The following is a 22,906-nucleotide window of genomic DNA, read 5'->3' on the forward strand; positions in this document are numbered from 1 at the left end:
TTCCAGGTACTATAAATACAGATGGTTAAAAACTGCCCCCTTCCTCAAGCAATCTAAGGAAATGAACTCTTACATATACTCCTTTCTTTTTTTTAATTCTGGGCTCAGAGGGATTAAATGTCTACCCAAGATAAGAAAGTAAAGCAGATGGAGTTAAGATTCAAATGCAAATTGTCCTATTTCAAAGCCCCCTGTTTCTACTCTCCCACAGTGAATTCTCAGTATTTTATTATTCACTTAAAAAGTCCTTTTCCCTTCTTCACCTGAGCCTAATATTAAATTTAATAGAAGTCATCTATGTTGTTTATGGAAGTTTCCAATTTCTGAGTCCAACATATATAGCCCTGCTTTTTTTTTTTTTGAAATAACATGTATCTATAGACAATAGATTTTACTTTGAGGTCCTGAAATGCCTAAGTTGTTACCTAGAAACTTCTTATGCCTTTTGTTTCAGGTAACCAAGCAACCTTTTTCTCCTGTTAATTTCAAAATGTGGCATGCTAATACCTACATTTGTGTTAAAATCTCTATCCTGCTTTCTTTTCTCTTTCTACCCATTAAAAAACAAATCACCAGTGTATGTAGTAATAGCTCATGTTTAACATTGCCATGGTATTAGAAGAGAAAGGAGAAGCTAGTGTAAAATAGCAACAGGCCACAAACAGATTAGAGTCTGGGAGGGGAGGGTTTTGCCTCCCAGGGAACTTTTGGCGAGGTCTGGAGATATTTTTGGTTGTCACGACCAGACCACCTGTGAGGGATGCTACTGGTATGTAATAGGTAGAGGCCAGGTATAGGCTTAGCATCCTACAGTGTACAGAACAGCCCCCACAACAAAGATACATCCAGCCTGACATGTCAGTAGTGTCTTGGTTGTTGCATACAAAATAGATGGATACTCACAGGGTCGAGCCACTGAAACTTCATGTGTATTTTAGTTCAGTGGTTTTCAAACTTTTCAGCTGTAGAATTTTTGAATAAAACAAAAGCTTATGCCAGAGTCTATAGAATATGATAGGCCAAAGTGGAACTGTCCTGAATGAAGAGAGGGAGTCAAGACCTTATGTGCCATAAGAAGAATGTTGATTGAAAGTAGATTTCATCCTAAAAATATTTCAAGTAAAGAGGAGAACTGGTATAACATATCTTAGAACCACACTGCTGTGGGGATGTCTGGACAAGTAGTTTCAGGACATGTGAGTACTTTATGCTTAAAACACTGCTACAGAGTCACTCTTCCTGGTCCTCACATTCAGCTATTGTACTCCTTGATAATTTTGAAGTGTATTGCCTCTTAATTTTTATCTCCACAGACCGCCCTGGTACAACCCTTATGTCTTCATACTTGATTGCATTAAATAAATGCATTGTCCTCTGTCTCACCTCTATTCCCTTGCTCCAGATGAATAAAATAGTGTTTTCAAAAGGTTTACTTCACATAAATATTTCAAGGGCCTTGTGGGGGAAGAGTTAGGTCTCCACTAGCAGAGAGCTAAGTTTTATATGTTTACTGTTTTATGTTATATTGGAGCATAGCCAGTTAACAGTGTTGTAATAGTTTCAGGTGGACAGCAAAAGGACTCAGCCATACATATAAATGTGTCTGTTCTCTCCCAAATTCCATCTGTTCCAGGCTGCCACTCAACACTAAGTAGAGTTCCCTGTGCTATACAGTATTAACTTCTTTATTTTTAAAGGGAAGACGTATCATACTCTTAAAATTCTGTCTTAATAAAGAGTACCACTGCCCTCATTTTCCAAAGAAAGCAAATTAATGCAAAAAGAAAGCACCAGGTATATCCACCAGCTAACGGTTAAATCATGACAGTACCTAGCACTCATTCTTTGGTGCTAAATTATTACATTTGTCCATCAGCTGGCATTTATTACTTGCATTTTTTCATTGAGCAAACACCATAACATGAATCTCCTTTAACCAGTTATAAGCATATTTTAGATAGATAGATTCCATTTGTAAGTATCCCAAGTTGTACTTGCTTTCAGTGCTTAGAAACTGAGCATATTATTTAGTTCACCATGAGGTACCTGAAAAATAATGTTTGCAGTATGCAGTGGTCAGTCCAAATTGAGCCCTTATTCCTCCATATAATCTGAATTTATAGTATCTGAGTGAAGATCTATTATTTAGGTGGCTAATTCTACAATCCACAAGTTTTAAAACATTTTGCCTTGCCTCTCTTGATGTATTGTAAAACTAAGCACACTTATCAGTTCTTTCTATTCCAGAAGCATAGCTTCTGTTATTAAAATAAACCTTTGACAAGTCTCTGAGCCATCATTGGCATAAAGCTATAATGCATGCAAGGAAGAAATAGATTCAGGGGCTTCCTTGGTGGCTCAGTGGTAAAGAATCAACCTGCCAACGCAGGAGACACGGGTTTGATCCCTGGTTGGGGAGGATCCCCACATACTGTGGAGCAAATAAGCCCTTGTGCCACAGCTACTGAACCTGTGCTTTAAAGCCTGGGAACTGCAGCTGCTGAGTCCAGGTGCCTCAACAACTGAAGCCCAAGTGCTCTAGAGCCCAGGAGCCACAATTTGATTGTATAATCAGATTTTCCTTATTTAACCTCCAAAAACCAAGAAACCTGCTGTGGATTTGAAAGATAATTTAGCAAAATTTGTATGTTACTTTGGGGCTTCCCCGGTGGCTCTGTGGTAAAGAATCCACCTGCCCATGCAGGAGACACAGGAGATGTGGGTTTGATCCCTTTGTTTGGAAAATCCCCTGGAGAAGGAAATGACAAGACCCTCTCCAGTATTCTTGCCTGGGAAATCCCATGGACAGAGGAGTCTGGCAGTCTGTGAGGTTGCAAAGAGTTGGATACGGTTGAGCAACTGAGCACACCCACATTTGTGGGTGTTAGAAACAAAATTCTCTTGAGGAAGAGTCCATGGTAATGATGGAGAATATTACCCCAAGCGTAGTTCTTTTCTGACAAAGAAATGGGATTGCTAGGGATAACAGACAAGAAATTTGGTTCAGTTTGCAGTTATTTTGAATAGCAACTTCACTGTATAAGACACTGCTATGTATTACAGAAAATACGAAAATGACTCTCTGATACTAAGAAATTCCTAACCTGTTAGGGGAAGTGGGCCTACAGATAACTCATCGAAAGATTGCAAGTGCTAGGTGTAAGTAAAAGGAGACAGAGACCAAAAGGATGCAAGTTAAGACTGCTGAGGAGTAATAAAATGAAAACAGGAGAGATAAATCTAGAAAAGGTAGTGGGTGCTGTAAACAGTGAAGAAAATGGCACCCCACTCCAGTACTCTTGCCTGGAAAATCCCATGCACGGAGAAGCCTGGTAGGCTACAGTTCATGGGGTCTCGAAGAGTCCGACAAGACTAAGCGACTTCACTTTCACTTTTCACTTTCATGCATTGGAGAAGGAAATGGCAACCCACTCCAGTGTTCTTGCCTGGAGAGTTCCAGGGACGGAGGAGCCTGGTGGGCTGTCATCTATGGGGTCGCACAGAGTCGGACACGACTGAAGCGACTTAGCAGCAGCAGCAGCTGTAAACAGTGTTTACTGGAAACACTATGAGGAAGGCAACAGGGAATGGAGGGAAAATGGACAAGAACCCCCTGTTCTCTTTGACGCACATGCAGATACTTACCAACTGTCTATATGTCTTGTTTTGGAGTCTACATAAGTGGCCATTTGTTCATTTATTCGCTCTATGTTGCCTGTCAAAAGAAGATATGCTTTGCATATACATTTAATGAAGAGAAAACAAGATAGGATTTTGGTTTAGTCATTGGATTTCTAGCTTTAAAAAGTGTGTTGATTAGTATTTCTTTGATTTTTTAAATAAAAATAAACATTGTTCTATACTACGAGATGATCCTCTACTTCTGCTTCATTGACTACACCAAAGCCTCTGACTGTGCAGATCACAGCAAACTGTGGGGAATTCGTAAAGAGATAGGAATATCAGACCACCTAACCTGCCTCCTGAGAAACCTCTATGCAGATTAAGAAGTAACAGTTAGAACCAGACATGGAACAACAGACTGGTTCAAAATTGGGAAAGGATTATGTCAAGTCTGTGTATTGTCAGCCTGCTTATTTAACTTATATGCAGAGTACATCATGTGAAATGTTGGGCTGGATGAAAATCACAAGCAAGAATCAAGATTGCTGGGAGAAATATCAACAACCTGAGATATGCAGATGATATCACTCTAATGGCAGACAGTGAAGAGGATCTAAAGAGCCTCTTGGTAAGGGTAAAAGAGGAGAGTGAAAAAGCCAGCTTAAAACTCAGCATTCAAAAAGCTAAGATCATGGCGTCTGGTCCCATCACTTCATGGCAAATAGAAGGGTTTGGGAGATTTTCTTGGGCTCCAAAATCACTGCAGATGTTGAGTGCAGCCATGAAATTAAAAGATGCATGCTCCTTGGAAGAAAAGCTATGACAAACCTAGACAGCCTATTGAAAAGCAGAGGCATCACTTTGCCAACAAAGGTCTGTGTAGTCAAAGCTATGGTTTTTCCAATAGTCACGTATGTATGTAACAGTTAGACCATAAAGAAGGCTGAGTGCCAAAGAATTGATGCTTTCGAATTATGGTGCTGGAAAAGACTGTTGAGAGTCCCTTGGACAGCAAGGAGATCAAACCAGTCAATCCTAAAGGAAATCAACCCTGAGTATTCATTGGAAGAAATGATGCAGAAATTGAAACTCCGGTATTTGGCTACCTGGTGCGAAGAACTGACTCATTGGAAAAAACCCTGATACTGAGAAAGACTGAAGGCAGGAGAAGCGGGTGACAGAGGGTGAGATGGTTGAATAGCATCACCGACTCAATGGACATGAGTTTGAGCAAACTCCGGAAGATAGTGACAGGAAAGTCTGGTGTGCTGCAGTTCGTGGGGTTGCAAAGAGTCAGATACGACTTAACGAGTGAAAAACAAGATGATCAGTCCCTCCATATATACCAGTGTATGACAAGAAATTATATAATATGTATATATATGTGTGTGTGTGTATATATATATTTACAGACATATATATGTAGTATTTATGTATGTACACACACACACATACAGAGTGTGAGCTTAACCTCTTTGTTTTAGCTCTTCAGCTCCAGCATTGCTTATAATAGTTTGAGGCTCTTACAATAGTTTGGTTAATCAGTAATTTGAGAGTTGTGTCACCACATTCCAAGAGTATTAAAATGTCCTAGAGTGGAATTTTAGTCACAGGCCATTCTATGTCATATCATAGTACAGTGACTGTAAACCCTGGCTTTATTAGTCCATTTGACTAAAGTCCTTGAGTTTTAGTCCTCCTTATTAAGGAGAGTCTTTAGTACTGTCATCACTTGTGCACCTGTGCAAAAAGCCTACTTTTTGACATTAATATTGATTGATATAGCAAGCTTTGATTTTAAATTGCCTGCTCCAAGTAATAGTTTTGAGAAGTAATTTCCATTTTCTCTTTTTTCTAAACTACTGTTGGTCGGAGGTGAATATTTTGTACTCTTCTAAGAATTCTTCTAAGTCAAATCCGTTGCAATAAGAAGTAAAAAAAAATCTCCATTTATTTCAAATACATTAACTATGAAGAGAATTAAACTTCTACTGAAAGTTCTTGAGATCTGTAGACATTGTTTCCTTAAAAACATTTCCTAAGTAGCATATGATGTAATTCCTTAGTATGGTTTCCGATTCTTTTTATGTTAGCACAGATTACTTAGAGCCACTATAGGAACTGTCACTTTATAGAGCTCTGTCGGTGTTCAGTTCAGTTCAGATGCTCAGTTGGGTCCAAATCCTTGTAACCCCATGGACTGCAGCATGCCAGGCTTCCCAGTCCATTACCAGCTCCTGGAGCCTACTCAAACTCATGTCCATTGTGTCCGTGATGCCATCCAAGCATGTCATCCTCTGTCATCCCCTTCTCTTCCTGCTTTTAATCTTTCCCAGCATCAGAGTCTTTCCCAGTGAGTCAGTTCTTCGCATCAGGAAGCCATAGTATTGGAATTTTAGCTTCAAAATCAGTTCTTCCAATGAATATTCAGGACTCATTTCCTTTAGCATTGACAGGTTGGATCTTCTTGCAGTCCAAGGGACTCTCAAGAGTCTTCTCCAACACCACAGTTCAAAAGCATCAATTGTTTGGCCTTCAGCCTTCTTTAGAGTCCAACTCTCACATCCATACATGACTACTGGATAAACCATAGCTTTGACTAGACGGACTTTTGTTGGCAAAGTAATGTCTCTGCTTTTCAATAGGTTGGTCATAGATTTTTTTCCAAAGAGCAAGCGTCTTTTAATTTCATGGCTGCAGTCACCGTCTTCAGTGATTTTGAAGCAAAGTCTCTCACTGTTTCCATTGTCTCCCCATCTATTTGCCATGAAGTGATGGGACTGGATGCCATGATCTTCGTTTTCTGAATGTTGAGCTCGATAAAGGACATGAAATGTTCCCTTGGTATCTCTAATTTTCTTGAAGAGATCTCTAGTTTTTCCCATTCTGTTGTTTTCCTATATTTCTTTGCATTGATCGCTGAGGAAGGCTTTCTTATCTCCTTGCTATTCTTTGAACTGTGCATTCAAATGGGTATATCTTTCCTGTTCTTCTTTGCCTTTAGCTTCTCTTTTCTCTGCTGTTTGTAAGGTCTCCTTAGGCAACCCTTTTGCCTTTTTGCATTTCTTTTTTCTTGGGTATGGTTTTGATCCTCAGTGTAGTTTCTATTATTTATCCACGAAGGGTGGAGTAGCACAGCTCACTGTTTACGAAAGTACCTAGTCATCTCATGTGAGAGGATTATAAGTGGAGCTGAATTATCATAAAGGTTAAAGTGTAGTAAATAAAACCAGGAAATGAAGGCAGTACCAGAAAAGTTGTGGCAGAAAGTCCATTCCAGAAATACTAAAAATATCAGATCAGTTATTTTCCAGTTGATGTTTATTGTCTAGATCAGTGGTTCTCAAAGCTTTTGTTGTCAGGACCTCTTTCTTTATATTGTTAAAAATTACTGAGAACCCAGATAGCTTGATTTATATCAGCTTTTATGCATTATATCTAATGGTATTTATTAGATATAATGATATTTATTGTTTTAGATATAAAAATGCTATGCTCAGTCGCTTCAGTCGTGTCCAACTCTGTGTGACCCCATAGACAGCAGCCCATTAGGCTCCCCTGTCCCTGGGATTCTCCAAGCAAGAACACTGGAGTGGGTTGCCATTGCCTTCTTCAATGCATGAAAGTGAAAGTGAGGTTGCTCAGTCATGTCTGACTCCTAGCGAGTCCACTCCTCATGTCCACTCCTCCTAGTGGGTTGCCATTGAAAACTGAGACTTAAAAATAATTAATTTATAAGTAATGTGAATATAAGCAACTGTGGAGAAGGCAGTGGCACCCCACTCCAGTACTCTTGCCTGGAGAGTCCCATGGAGGGAGGAGCCTGGTAGGCTACAGTCCATGGGGTCGCTAAAAGTCGGACACGACTGAGCGACTTCACTTTCACTTTTCACTTTCATGCATTGGAGAAGGAAATGGCAACCCTCTCCAGTGTTCTTGCCTGGAGAATCCCAGGGATGGGGGAACCTGGTGGGCTGCCATCTATGGGATTGCACAGAGTCGGACATGACTGAAGTGACTTAGCATAGCATAAGCAACCATTAAAGGTTAATGTCGTGTTGCTAGTATGGGTTGGAAAAGAATTTCCAGACATGAGACAGAATGAGAGGGAAATAAAGTTCATTAGAATGGGAGACACTGTTAGAACAGCAGGCCAGCTCAAGGGAGAATTTCGTTGAACAGTGGTTCTTAGTCCACTTTTATACCCATGATTCAGAGAGTGGGCTAGGGGTCTTGTGGGTTATTTGCTGATTGGATGAGGCATGTATACTGGGTGTGGGAAGAAGGGGAAGCAAGCCTGTGTGGGTTAGGAGGGGAGACAGGTTATACTGCTCAGGAGGACCTGAAATCCCTTAATAATTACAACACCGGGGAGGGAAGGATGATAAGGGCCTGGTTTTTCTGTCCCTGCGTTCCAAGACCCTTCTTGGTTTTATCTGCTCTTTTGTCCTTGGGTCACCACATTTAATAATAATAATTTTATATGAAAAATAACTTTTGAAACAAAAATATTAATGAGACAAGTGGCATTGTTTTCTATATTTATGAATTTCATTAGTGTCTGACTAGTAGAAGGAAAATGAAGCAGTACATTTTTAAAATAGTGTAAGTAAATATTGATGAAAGTAAAAGAGGAGAGTGAAAAAGTTGGCTTAAAGCTCGACATTCAGAAAACTAAGATCATGGTATCTGGTCCTATCACATGTTTATGGCAAATAGATGGGGAAACAGTGTCAGACTTTATTTTTTGGGGCTCCAGAATCAGTGCAGATGGTGATTGTAGCCATGAAATTAAAAGATGCTTACTCCTTGGAAGGAAAGTTGTGATCAACCTAGAAAGCATATTCAAAAGCAGAGATGTTACTTTGCCAACAAAGGTCCCTCTAGTCGAAGCTATGGTTTTTCCAGTGGTCATGTATGGATATGAGAGTTGGACTGTGAAGAATGCTGAGCGCCAAAGATTTGATACTTTTGAAGTGTGGTGCTGGAGAAGACTCTTGAGAGTCCCTTGGACTGCAAGGAGATCCAACCAGTCCATCCTAAAAACCAGTCCTGGGTGTTCATTGGAATGATTGATGCTGAGGCTGTAACTCCAATACTTTGGCTACCTCATTCGAAGAGTTGACTCATTGGAAAAGACCCTGCTGCTGGGAGGGATTGGGGGCAGGAGGAGAAGGGGATGACAGAGTATGAGATGGCTGGATGGCATCACCGACTCGATGCACAAGAGTTTGGGTGAACTCTGGGAGTTGGTGATGGACAGGGAGGCCTGGCGTGCTGCGATTCATGGGGTCACAAAGAGTCGGACACGACTGAGCAACTGAACTGAAAGGAACAGAAGTAAATATTAATAACCTTTTCCAGATAATTATAGAAATTCATCTTTGATACGGTGTAGAATCTGAAACCATATCAGTAAACACTTCTTATACTTCAATCCATGGGTCTGTCTTGCAGTTGAATGGATCTTTCACCCATGCATGGTTTTGTAACATTATGCATTTTGCTAGTTTGGAAAATATTAATTCATTTAATTATATAGATCTTCCAAATGTTGCTGTGTTTTATTATGCAATTTAAAATGTGTTGATAATGGAAGGATGTCATTTAAAAGTGTGGGTTTTTCATTTTTGCTAGTTAGCTGTGGGTTTGTGGAGGTGACAAATACAGTGATTACTAATACAGTTTGGTGCTGCTGTCTTTGTTCTTGCTAAGTTTCAGCACTTTTAGTAACTATTATAAAAAATGACACTCAAAGAAGTTAAAGTGACTTTCAGTGATTATATGCCAAGGATATGTCAAAGCTAGGCTAGATCTAAATCTCTTGCTTCCCAAATCAAAATACATAATATTTTCTAGTATTTACAGTAATCTTGAAAATAAAATTTTATCCCTTAAATGGATAGTAAACATTTTTTAGCTTTTATTTTCTTTTATCTTCTTTCTAAGGGCCAGGGTGACTGGCCCTTAAGAAGAACCATTGTCCTCCCTTTCTTACGGGGTCCTTCTTATACCCCACCAATGAAAAATTCTCTGAAGGGATGGTTAATTTTTTAGCCTATAATTGAGTCCTGTAGCCGGAGGTCTGGAATCTGGTGGTCTCACAGCTTTGAGAAGATGCACCAGTGGGAAAGCAGAATGTCATTTGAGCAATTTGGTCAAACTCAAGGATCACTGTGATTTTATTCTTAGTTTGCAAGGTCAACATAATGAGCCATCTTATCAGTGAGACCCCAGATGGGCCCTATCAGTTAGTAAATGTGGTTCATAGGAGTAACCTGTGGTTTTATTTGACCAGGTCCCACTAAAATGGTTAGTTGTGGTGTATGCATGGACAAGATTTATTGTTTCTGGGAATTGTAGTCCATGAAAATATGAAAAGAAGGCCAAGCCACCATTATTTTAACATCTCTGCAGTTCTCTTAGTAATGAACTCATAAAATATTCAAAATATAGCTATTTTCAGGGGAAATTAGGTTAAATTTATATTTAGGTCAATTTTCAAGTTTTTCCTTACCACTCGTTTTGTAAGAAAAAATAAGAGTGATTATCTAACTTACAAGTGTTTTTAAAGATGTTTCAAGATAACTGCACAAGTTCTATGACAACTTGTAATGTATACCTTTTATCATTAAAATAATGTCTAAACCATCTTGTCCTTAAGATCAAGGTTCTTAGGCTGGACAAATGTGACGTAGAAGAAGAAAAACGCTGAAACTCGAATTACTTTCACATCTTCTCTCTCTCTACTCCCCGTGAAGACATAAAGCCTAGGTTAAGAGGTTTGAAAGCAGAGGGGTACAAATATCTCAAGTCTGTGATTGAAGAACTTGAAGGTTGTAAACATATAAAAAATGTATATAATTTACCTTTCAACAAACATTTCACATTTATGAAAAGGAAACATTTTAAAAATGTGTCTATGTGTGTATTTCCTTAGAGGTAGATTTATATTCACTAGCCTAATACAACCTGTTTTTCCAAGTGGATTTAAATTTGAAAAGAGCATAATTGCTTACAGCAACAAAATTCCTTGTCTTCTCAACCAGCTTTGGGGATATTGGAAAATTCCCCTATCTAGGCAGTAGTACTTTGATGTGGTCAAGAGTTCTCAAGTGCTTAGGTGCATGAGAATTTCATGAGTTTGTTAACGGACAGATTCTTGGGACCCATCCCCAAGATTCTGATTATGTAAATAATGGGTGTAGCCCAGGCATCTGCATTTTAATAAGCTATGCCAGTGTTTGAGCCAGTGCCAAAAGTCACTGTCTTGAGGATTAGATGGGCCAGAGAGTGTAGAATCTGCTCTCTTTTGACTCTGGATTCCAAAACAGGATATCCCATTTTCGAGCCTATTTTACATGTAAATTTTAACATTAACAGTTCTATAAATACAGTTTTATCCTTGAATTAACAATTTGAATACTTAAGGATTAGTTTACCCCGGGAGTCCCTGTTATAAAATAGCATATTCATAGAAATGAATTTCTTTGAAGCCTCAGAAGAACCTAACCAAAACAGTTTCTTTAAAATTATTTTAAAAACTTAAAAAAATTGAATCCAAAAAATACTGAGATTTTTTTTTTCTAGTCCATTTGTATTGGTAGGACTTTGTATGTATTCTAATAGCATGAAATTTTAATCTAACTTTTATTTCAAAGTAATTAAATAAAGCTGTTTGGAAAGTCAAAACACAAGCATACCAAATAATTTAGCAAACAATTTTCAAAATTATTTTCACTTTGATTGTGAAGACTTTTTCTTTTTAATTCTAATTTATATTCCCCAAAGCTCTAACATGCAGTAAAATATACATGTTGTAATAAACAATGTTAAAAAACAAAATTCAACTGAGTGACTTTTAAAGATTTTATTGACTTTGTCTCATTTAGAAGATGGAAAGGATCTGTGAGGAACTGTAGAACATGAAAGACTTTTGTAGGTAGAAAGGAATGGTAACAAGAAAGTCACACTAGACAGAAAAGCAGGTTGGTTATTGCAAAGTCACTTTTCTTTAGGGAATAACAGGAGTCTTATCAGCCTTATCAGGTCTTCCCTGGTGGCTCAGATGGTAAAGCGTCTGTCTACAACGCGGAGACCCGGGTTCGATCCCTGGGTCGGGAAGATCCGCTGGCGAAGGAAATGGCAATCCACTCCAGTACTATTGCCTGGAAAATTCCATGGACAGAGGAGCCTGGTAGGCTACAGTCCATGGGGTCACAAAGAGTCAGACATGACTGAGCAACTTCACTTACTTACTTACTTATCAGGCTGAGTACCTAGCTTGTGCTGATCAGACAATTCGTGATTGATTTAAGGGGCTTCCCCAGGTGGCTGCAATGGCAAAGAATTTCCTGCTAGTGCAGCCTACTCAGGAGACATGCATTGGATCCCTGCACAGGAAAGATCTGTTGGAAGAGGAGATGGCAGTACACTCTAGCGTTATTAGCTGGACAATTCCATGTACAGAGGAACCTGGTGATCCATGGGTTCACAGAGTCAGATATGACTGAGCATGTATTCAGGATTGGTTTAAAATTCCATTTCTGGGAGAGCCAAAACTGAAATTAAGTCTCAGTTTGATGATTTGGGGGGCTTCCCTAGTGGCTCAAATGGTTAAGAATCTGCCTGCAGTGCAGGAGACCAGGTTTGATCCCTGGGTCAGGAAGATCCCCTGGAGAAGGAAATGGCAACTCACACCATCATTCTTGCCTGGAGAATCCCATGGACAGAGGAGCCTGGTGGCCCCAGTCAATAGGGTTGTAAATAGTCGGACGTGACTGAGTGACTAACACTTTGACTTTTGATGATTTGGGGCTTAGTCTAACTAAGTCTATATGGGGGCCAGTTGTTTTGTTTTAATAACAGTTTTGTAAGTTTTGACAAATGAATACGTTTTTGAGAGTGATATCACAGTTAAGATACAAGACAGTCCTATTACCCCCTAACATTCCTTTATGCCACTTGGTATCCTGCTGCCTCACTCCCAGTCCCTGGCAAACACTGATCTGTTTTCTTGCCTTCTTGCAGAATGTCATATATAGGACTCACATAGTATATGGTCTTTGAGGCTGACTTCTTTAACTTAACATAGTGGATTTGAGATTCATCTGCATTGTTGTGTAAATTAGTCAGATCAGATCGGTCGCTCAGTCGTGTCTGACTCTTTTCGACCCCATGAATTGCAACACGCCAGGCCTCCCTGTCCATCACCAACTCCCGGAGTCCACCCAAACCCATGTCCATTGAGTCCGTGATGCCATCCAGCCATCTCGTCCTCTGTCGTTCCCTTCTCCTCCTGCCCCCAATCCCTCCCAGCATCAGAGTCTTTTCCAATGAGTCAACTCTTCGCATGAGGTGGCCAAAGTACTGGAGTTTCAGCTTTAGCATCATTCCTTCCAAAGAAATCCCAGGGCTGATCTCCTTCAGAATGGACTGGTTGGATCTCCTTGCAGTCCAAGGGACTCTCAAGAGTCTTCTCCAACACCACAGTTCAAAAGCATCAATTCTTCGGCACTCAGCTTTCTTCACAGTCCAACTCTCGCATCCATACATGACCACAGGAAAAACCATAGCCTTGACTAGATGAACCTTTGTTGGCAAAGTAATATCTCTGCTTTTGAATATGCTATCTAGGTTGGTCATAACTTTCCTTCCAAGGAGTAAGCGTCTTTTAATTTCATGGCTGCAGTCACCATCTGTAGTGATTTTGGAGCCCAGAAAAATAAAGTCTGACACTGATTCCACTGTTTCCTCATCTATTTCCCATGAAGTGGTGGGACCAGATGCCATGATCTTCGTTTTCTGAATGTTGAGCTTTAAGCCAACTTTTTTGCTCTCCTCTTTCACTTTCATCAAGAGGCTTTTGAGTTTCTCTTCACTTTCTGCCATAAGGGTGGTGTCATCTGCATATCTGAGGTTATTGATATTTCTCCCAGCAATCTTGATTAAATCAGTGGTTGGGCCTTTTTATTGCTGAGTCGTATTCCTTCAGGATGTATCAAAGTTGTTCATCTGTCCCCTGGCTCATGGTCATTTAGGTTTTGCTAATTTTTGGTGATTGTGAACTATCCTGCCATAAACATTCATATGCAGGGTTTTGTGTAAATGTATGGTCTCATTTCTCATGAGTAAATATCTAGTAGTCAGCTCACTGGGTTTATGTTAAGGGTATGTTTAGAATAAATTGTCCAACTATATTCCATAGTGGCTGTATCATTTGCATTCTCAATAGCAGTGTGTGAGAGTTCCAGATGTTTAACATGCTTATCAATACTTAGGATTGTCAGGTTTTTTTTTCCCCCTTGAAGTCTTGCTTTGTTCTTTTTGAACCATAAGTGTGAATAGCTCTATCTCATTTTGATTTTAATTTGCATTTTTTGATGACCAATGATGCTAATCATCTATTCCTGTGCTCATTTTGCATCCTTATTTCTTTTTTTCTATACATATATTTAGCTCATGTTTTGATTAAGTTGTTTTGTTTCACTTATTACTGAATTTTGAGAATCCTTATATATTGTAGGTGCAAATCGTTGATTAGATATGGGTTTTACAAATATTTTCTGCCAAATTCTGACTTATGTTTTATCATTTAAGAGTATCTTAAAGTGGAGAAATGTTTTATTTTGGTGAAGATCTGTTTCATTTATCAGGATGTATTAATTATTATTTTCTTGTAGGTAAAACATCTTTGGTTAGGATCACAAATACTTTTACTGTGTTTTCTTCTAGAAATTATGTAATTCTTGGTTTTATATTGGGTTTATGGTCCATTTTCTGTTAATTTTTTGTATATCCAACTGCTCTGTGGTCATTTGTTTAAAAGTCTCTCCTTTCTCCATTGAATTACCTTTGTACTATGTTGAAAATCAATTGATTATATATGTTAGAGTCTGTTCTGTCCTATTAATCTACTTTTCACCAGTACCACACTACCTTGATTACTACAGCTTTAAGATAAATCTTGAAATCCAGTCTTAAAAGTGTTCCCACCTTCTTTTTCTTTTTTCAAAATTGTTTCGGCTAATATTTTTCCTTTGCTTTTTCTTGTAACTTTAGAATCAGCTTGCCAATTTTATTTCTAATACTTTTTTGGTATATTCTGTGAGATTTTCCTACATAGACAGTGATTTTTTTAAAAAATGAAGACATGAAAATTCCCTGGTGGTCCGGTGGTTTGGACTTGGCTCTTTCACTGATATGGCCTGGGTTAAATCTCTGGTCAAGGAACTAAGATCCTACAAGCTGCATGGCACGGCCCAAAAATAAATAAATACAATTAAGCGATAAAAAATGAGGACAGTTTTATTTCTTGCTTTCCAATCTCCTGCCTTCAGTCTTTCCCAGCATCAGGGTCTTTTCCAATGAGTCGGCTCTTCTCATCAGAAGACCAAAGTATTGGAGCTTCAGCTTCAGCATCAGTTCTTCCAATGAATATTCAGGGTCGATTTCCTTTAGGATTGATTGGTTTGATCTCCTTGCTGTCCAACGGACTCTACAGAGTCTTTTACAGCACTGCACTTTGAAAGCTTCAATTAAGTTTTGTCAGATACTTTTTCTGCATCTATTTAGATAATCATGTGGGTTTTCTTTCTTAGAACATTGATTTGATGAGTTAACATTTATTGATTTTAATATAAAATCAGCCTTTAACATACTTGGATAAACCCCACTTGATCATGACTGAATCCTTTTTACATATTGCTAGATTTTATTTGCTAACAAAGTTTCATACCCATTTTTATTACCAATAGTCATCTGAAATTTTGTCGTTATCTTGATGTTAGGGTCTCATCAAGTGAGTTGGGGACTGCTTCTATTTTGTTTTCTAGAAGCAGTTGTATACAAATGAAATGGAAACCCACTCCATTGTTCTTGCCTGGAGAATCCCGGGGGCGGGGGAGCCTGGAGGGCTGCCATCTATGGGGTCGCACAAAGTTGGACACGACTGAAGTAATTTAGCAGCAGCAGCAGCAGTACTATCTTTTAAATGTTAGTAGTTCAGTTCAGTCGCTCAGTCGTGTCTGACTCTTTGCAACCCCATGAACCGCAGCACGCCAGGCCTCCCTGTCCATCAGCAACTCCCGGAGTCCACCCAAACCCATGTCCATCGAGTCCGTGATGCCATCCAGCCATCTCATACTCTGTCATCCCCTTCTCCTCCTGCCCTCAATCTTTCCCAGCATCAGGGTCTTTTCAAATGAGTCAGCTTTCTGCATCAGGTGGCCAAAGTAATGGAGTTTCATCTTCAACATATGTCCCTCCAATGACACCCAGGACTGATCTCCTTTAGGATGGATTGGTTGGATCTCCTTGCAGTCCAAGGGACTCTCAAGAGTCTTCTCCAACACCACAGTTCAAAAGCATCAATTCTTCGGCACTCAGCTTTCTTTACAGTCCAACTCTCACATCCATACATGACTTCTGGAAAAACCATAGCCTTGACAAGACAGACCTTTGTTGGCAAAGTAATGTCTTTGCTTTTCAATATGCTATCTAGGTTGGTCATAAATTCCTTCCAAGGAGTTAGCGTCCTTTAATTTCATGGCTGCAGTCACCATCTGCAGTGATTTTGGAGCCCAGAAAAATAAAGTCAGCCACTGTTTCCACTGTTTCCCCATCTATTTCCCATGAAGTGATGGGACCAGATGCCATGATCTTCATTTTCTGAATGTTGAGCTTTAAGCCAACTTTTTCACTCTTCTCTTCACTTTCATCAAGAGACTCTTTAGTTCTTCTTCGCTTTCTGCCATAAGGGTGGTGTCATCAGCATATCTGAGATTATTGATATTTCTCCCGGCAATCTTGATTCCAGCTTGTGCTTCCTCCAGCCCAGCGTTTCTCATGATGTACTCTGCATAGAAGTTAAATAAGAGAGGTGGACAATATACAGCCTTGACGTACTCCTTTTCCTATTTGGAACCAGTCTGTTGTTCCATGTCCAGTTCTAACTGTTGCTTCCTGACCTGTATATACATTTCTCAAGAGCCAGGTCAGGTGGTCTGGTATTCCCATCTTTTCAGAATTTTCCAGTTTGTTGTGATCCACACAGTCAAAGGCTTTGACATAGTCAGTGAAGCAGAAATAGATGTTTTTCTGGAACTCTCTTGCTTTTTTGATGCAAAAAGCAATTTGATCTCTGGTTCCTCTGCCTTTTCTAAAACCAGCTTGAACCCTTACAAATAGCTGTGAAAAGAAGAGAAGTGAAAGGCAAAGGAGAAAAGGAAAGATATACCCATTTGAATGCAGAGTTCCAAGGAATAGCAAGGAGAGATAAGAAAGCCTTCCTCAGTGATTAATGCAAAGAAATAGAGGAAAACAACAGAATGGGAAAGACTAGAGATCTCTTCAAGAAAATTAGAGATATCAAGGGAACATTTCATGCAAAGGTGGGCTCAATAAAGGCAGAAATGGTATGGATCTAACAGAAGCAGAAGATATTAAGAAGAGGGCAAGAATACACAGAAGAACTGTACAAAAAGATCTTCATGATCCAGATAATCATGAACGTGTGATCTGTCACACTCAGCTAAAGCCAGGCATCCTGGAATGTGAAGTCAGGTGGGCCTTAGGAAGCATCACTACGAACAAAGCTAGTGGATGTGATGGAATTCCAGTTGAACTATTTCAAATCCTAAAAGATGATGCTGTGAAAGTGCTGCATTCAATATGTCAGCAAATTTGGAAAACTGAGCAGTGGCCCCAGGACTGGAAAAAGTCAATTTTCATTCCAATCCCAAAGAAAGGCAATGCCAGAGAATTCTCAAACTCGCGCACAATTGCACTCATCTCACATGCTAGTAAAATAATGCTCAAAATTTTCCAAGCCAGGCTTCAGCAATATGTAAACTGTGAACTTCCAGATATTTAGTAGAATTTAGCAGTAAAGCCATTTGTGCCTAGAGTTGTCTTTGTTGGAGAGTTTTTAAAGATTATAAAGTTTTTCTTTAATGGCTAGGGTTTTTAGATTATCTGTTTCATCTTAAGCAGGTTTTTATACTGTCTTTCCAGAAATTTGTCCATTTCAATAAAGTGGTTGGATTTATAGGCATAGCGTTGTTAGTAAATTTTTCTTATTCTTTTAATATCTGTTGCATCTATAGTGTTCCCTTGTTCTTTCCTGAAATTGGTTTATTGTGTTCTCTCCTTTTTTATCTTGGTCTGTCTGGTTATATGTTCATGAATTACATTAATCTTTTCAAATAGCCTGCTTAGAGTTTTATTGGTTTTCTTTTTTTTCTGTTTTTCAGTTTCACTGATTTCTGTTCATATTGATATTGCTTTGAGTTAATTTACTGTTCTTTTTTTGTTTTCTTAAGGTGGAAGTTTGGATAGTTCTTTTGCCTAATATAAACATTTAATTATATAAATTTCCCCAGAATGTCTTTTTAGCTCTATTCCACAAATTTTGATGCTATATTTCATTATTATTGAATCAAAACATTTTCTAATTGCTCTTGAGACTTCCTCTTTAACCTATAGGTTGTTTAGAAGTGTTTTAATTTCTGTATATTTGGATGTTTTCCAGATGTTTTTCTTTTACTGATTTCTAGTTAATTTCATTGTGGTAAAAGAATACACCTTATATAAACTTTGGTTTTTGTTCTTAATTCATTGAGGTTGGTGTTATAATTCAGAGTATAGTCAATTTTAGATTCTGTTCCATGTGTGCTTGAAGAGACTATATTGCTCTTGTTAGGTGGAGTGTTCTATAAATGTCAGTTTGATTGATAGACTCTGTCGACCAGGTGTTGTATAGTTTTGCTGCTTTTTGTCTACTCATTGCTTCACTTATAAAGAGAGAAACATTGAAGTCCACAGTTTTAATTGTGGATTTGTTTGTTTCTCTTTTTGGTTCAATGGTTTTGCATCAGTTATCTCAAACCCTGTTTTTAGGTGCATAAATAAATATTTAAGATATTGCATACTTTGGGAAAATTGATTCCTTTATTGTCATGTAATAGTCTTTCTTAAGCTTAACAATTTTTTTTCTTTGCTTTGAAGTCAATTTCAATAATAATGTAGTTACTCCAGCTTTCTTCTGATTAGTGTTTGCATGTTTTGTTTCATTTTTTTCCTTTCCTTCTACTTTTAACTGTAAACAGGCATATCTCAGAGATATTGGGGGTTTGATTCCATGCCACCTCAGTAAAGCAAATACTGCAATAAACTGAGTCACATGAATTTTTTGGTTTCCCAGTGCATATAAAACTTACATTTGTACTATACTTTAGTCTATTAAGTATGCAGTAGCATTATGTCTAGAAAAATCAATGAGCACTTTATTTTAAAAATACTTTATTGCTAGAAAATGCTAACCATCATCTGAGCCTTCAATGAGTCATAGTCTTTTTGCAGTAGTAACATAAAGATTACTTATCTTAGATCACTGTAACAAATATAATAATAATAATTTAAAAGTTGAAATATTGCAAGAGTAACCAAAATGTGACACAGAGGCACAAAGTGAGCAAATATTGCAAAAAATGATAATGATAGACTTGCTCAACAGAAGGCTGCCACAAACGTTCAATTTGTATAAATAAATAAATGCAGTAGCTGCAAAGTAAAATGAGGTATACCTTTTTACATTTAAAGTAGATTTCTTGTATCTTGTATCTTTCACTCCATGTTTTTTTTAATTTCTAATATTTCCATTTGTCTTTTTAAAAGCAAATTTATTAAGGTTTAATTCACATACTGTATAGTTCATCCATCTAAAGTACATAGTTTAGCAACTTTTAGTATGTCATAGAGTTGTATAACTCAGTTTTTTTATAACACATCAGTTTTTGAACATTTTCTCATCTCAGAAAGAAACCTTATACCTGTTAGGATTCAGTCTCCATTCCCTCTCCCCAACACCAACAGTCTCCCCTCCCTTGTTTTCTGTCCCTGTAGATTTACTTATTTTGGACATTTCATGTAAATAATCAAATAATATCTAGACTTCTGTGACTGGTTTCTTTCACTTAGGAATTTTTTTCAAGCATGTTGTAACATTTATCGGTGCTTAATTTTTATTAATAAATAATGTTCCATTGTAAAGATATGTATTCTTATTTATCCATTAATCAATGTTAAGTACTATTGAGTTGTCAGCCGTTGTCTAGAAATGCTATATAATTAAGCTAAAGTGACATATGAGAGAAATACCTTAAGAGTTTGAGGCTTTTCAGCTGTACACTTAGCCACACCCCCTTATTTCACTAAATAAATCTTAGACAATTAGTAAAAATTAAGATTTTATTTTCTTTTCCATTTTTAGTGTTAAATGTTTACAAAAGACAGTGAAGGATTCTTATCATATAATGTGTAGACCATGTGCCTGTGAACTTGAAGTTTGTGCCAAGTGTGGAAAGAAAGAAGATGTTGTTATTCCGTGAGTATTTCTTTTTATGTTTGGGATTTACTCTTTTAGTAAATGGTATGTGAATTTTCTTTTAAGGAAACATTGAGTAGCTCTGAGAATCTTAAGATACAGTATATCGCAGTAATGTAGACTTTTTCTACCCAATAGGAAAAAAAAAATCTTAATTATTCAGTGTTTCTATCATAATGAAAGCAAAACGTCATTTTTAGGAAATTAAAATATTTACCTGTGAGAGTCACATTTATTATACATTACAAAAGAATTATTCATTGTATAACTTCTTTTCTTTAATGGACAGCACAAATTAATTTGTTTGATCATGCTTTATTGACAGCAGTATTATAATTGGTTGGTTCTTCAATTAAGTTAATCTTCAAGGATCTTTTCCTTTTTATTTCATTAAGCTCTTTATTAATCAAGAAGTGTAGTGTAAAAAGTCTTTTCAGTCTACAGAAACAATGCAATCTTGAGAAATAAGAGGTTTTTTTCTTCTATCTTTAGGTTTAATAAAGAACCAGAAAAGACAGAAAATGTTGAAAATAATTTACGTTCCAGCCATAGAAGAAGCTGCAGAAGGAATGAAGTAAATGATGATGATTTAGATTTTGATATTGATTTAGATGACACAGAAGAAGAAGACAATTAATATAACTGTATTAAAAGTCAGTTTTAAAACATGAAATTCTGACCATCCTTTAAAAAATTATTTTTCACTCTTCATTTTTGGCTGTGCTGGGTCTTTGTTGTTGCACGAACTTTTCTCTGGTTGCAATGAGTGGGGTCTTTCTCTAGTGGCAGTGCTCAGGCTTCTCACTGCAGTAGCTTCTCTTGTGGAGCGTGAGCTTCAGTAGTTGTAGCATGTGGGCTCTAGAGCACAGGCTCAGTAGTTGTGGCTCATGGACTTAGTTGCTCCCCAGCATGTGGGATCTTCCCAGACCAGATCAAACTCTTGTCTCCTGCATTGGAAAGCAGATTCTTTACCACTGAGCCACTAGGGAAGCCCTCTGAACATCTTTGAGAGACATGGTAGTGCTTAGTCACTCAGTCATGTCCAGCTCTTCGCAACCCCAATGGACGGTAGCCCCCAGGCTCCTCTGTCCTTCGATTCTCCAGGCAAGAATACTGGAGTGGATTGCCATTTCCTCCTCCACGGGAATCTTCCTGACCCAGGGAACAAAAATTGGTCTCCTGTATTGCAGGCATATTCTTTACCTTCTGAGACTTTGAGGGTTTAAAAAAAACAAACTGTGGAATCCTAGTAAGAATATTGGAAAAACCTATAGAAAATACATGGACATTATGAATTGTGTATGATATTTGAATAATGATAAAACTTTTATCCAGAGTTTTCTTATAATACATTTTAAAGTAGTGTATGCTAGTATTATCTGCCGAAATGAGTATTGGAGTATCATATTGCAGTTTATGAAAATTATTTAGAAGAATACACTATCTAGTATCAAACTAAACAAGATTCAGAATTGATGGTTGTATAAGAACTATCTCATGGAAAAATAAAATGACATTCTTATGTTACTAGCCTCAAAAACTAGTCTTAAGGAGGTATCTTTTGATAGACTGATCTCAGGTAAACGTCCCAAATTTTAAAAAGCCCTCTTGCTTATGCTTGCTTATTATAAAGCAAAAGTTTATTATTTTTAATAGTAATGTTTAACAAATCAATTCAGTCAGTCGCGTCCGACTCTTTGCAGCAAACTCTTTGCAGTTGTGTCTGACCCATGGACTGCAGCAAACCAGGCTTCCCTGTCCATCACCAACTCCCAGAGCTTGCTCAAACTCAGATCCGTTGAGTTGTTGATGCCATCCAACCATCTCATCCTCTGTCTTCCCCTTCTCCTCCTGCCCTCAGTCTTTCCCAGCATCAGGGTCTTTTCCAATAAGTCAGTTCTTCGCATCAGGTGGCCAGAGTATTAGAGCTTCAGCTTCAGCAGCAGTCCTTCCAATGAATATTCAGGATTGATTTCCTTCAAGATGGACTGGTTTGATCTCCTTGCAGTTCAAGGGACTCTCAAGAGTTCTCCAACACCACAGTTCAAAAGCATTAATTCTTTGGCACTCAGCTTTCTTTATCAGGGCTTCCCTGATAGCTCAGTTGGTAAAGAATCTGCCTGCAATGCAGGAGACCTGGGTTCGATCTCTGGGTTGGGAAGATCCCCTGGAGAAGGGAAAGGCTACCCACTCCAGTATTCTGGCCTGGAGAATTCCATGGACTATATAGTCCATAGGGTCGTAAAGAGTCGGACACAACTGAGCAACTTTCACTTTCACTTTCTTTATAGTCCAACTCTCACATCCATACATGACTATTGGAAAAACCATAGCTTTGACTAGATGGACCTTTGTCAGCAAAGTAATATCTCTGCTTTTTAATATGCTGTCTAGGTTGGTCATAGCTTTTCTTCCAAAGAGCAAGTGTATTTTAATTTCATGGCTGTAGTCACCATCTGCAGTGATTTTGGAGCCCAAGAAAATAAAGTCTGTCACTGTTTAACAAATACATAGCAATTTTTCTTTGAAAGTGTTTTTATGTATTTTATTACATTATTTTTACATTTTTTTCTCGTGAAATTTACATATAGAAAAAATGCATAAAATATGTATAGTTTAATAAATAATTATAAACAAATATCATCTTTCTACTTTGAAAATGCACAAACCTAAAAAGTAGCAATGTAGTACAATGAACCTTTGTATACTCTTCGCTTAGATTTATAGTTAACATTTTGCCATACTTTCTTTATATTTGTATAGATATATGTGGATATATTTTTTATTTGCTGACACAGTTGAAAATAAGTGTCAGGCACTGGTTTTGAAGTTTATGTGAACAGACTTATACTATGCCTGTTAGTTTGTTCTTATTTCTTCATTATGAAATTTGTGAGA

At 37.9% G+C, this 22,906-nt stretch overlaps 1 protein-coding gene across 2 annotated transcripts in view; it reads left to right on the plus strand.

The window, feature by feature from the left end:
- C8H9orf85 (chromosome 8 C9orf85 homolog) overlaps positions 1-22,517 on the plus strand; it is a 61,926-nt gene extending 39,409 nt beyond the window's left edge. The window contains exons 4-5 of one of the 2 annotated variants that reach the window (XM_005210031.5): positions 19,895-20,008; positions 20,501-22,517. In XM_005210031.5, the coding sequence (XP_005210088.1) occupies positions 19,895-20,008; positions 20,501-20,645 (259 nt within the window). In that variant the 3' untranslated portion in view covers positions 20,646-22,517. 2 annotated transcript variants of the gene reach the window in all.
- The last annotated feature ends 389 nt before the right edge of the window (positions 22,518-22,906 follow it).

The sequence above is a fragment of the Bos taurus genome, chromosome 8 (assembly GCF_002263795.3).
Source record: "Bos taurus isolate L1 Dominette 01449 registration number 42190680 breed Hereford chromosome 8, ARS-UCD2.0, whole genome shotgun sequence".
Classification (NCBI taxonomy): domain Eukaryota; kingdom Metazoa; phylum Chordata; class Mammalia; order Artiodactyla; family Bovidae; genus Bos; species Bos taurus.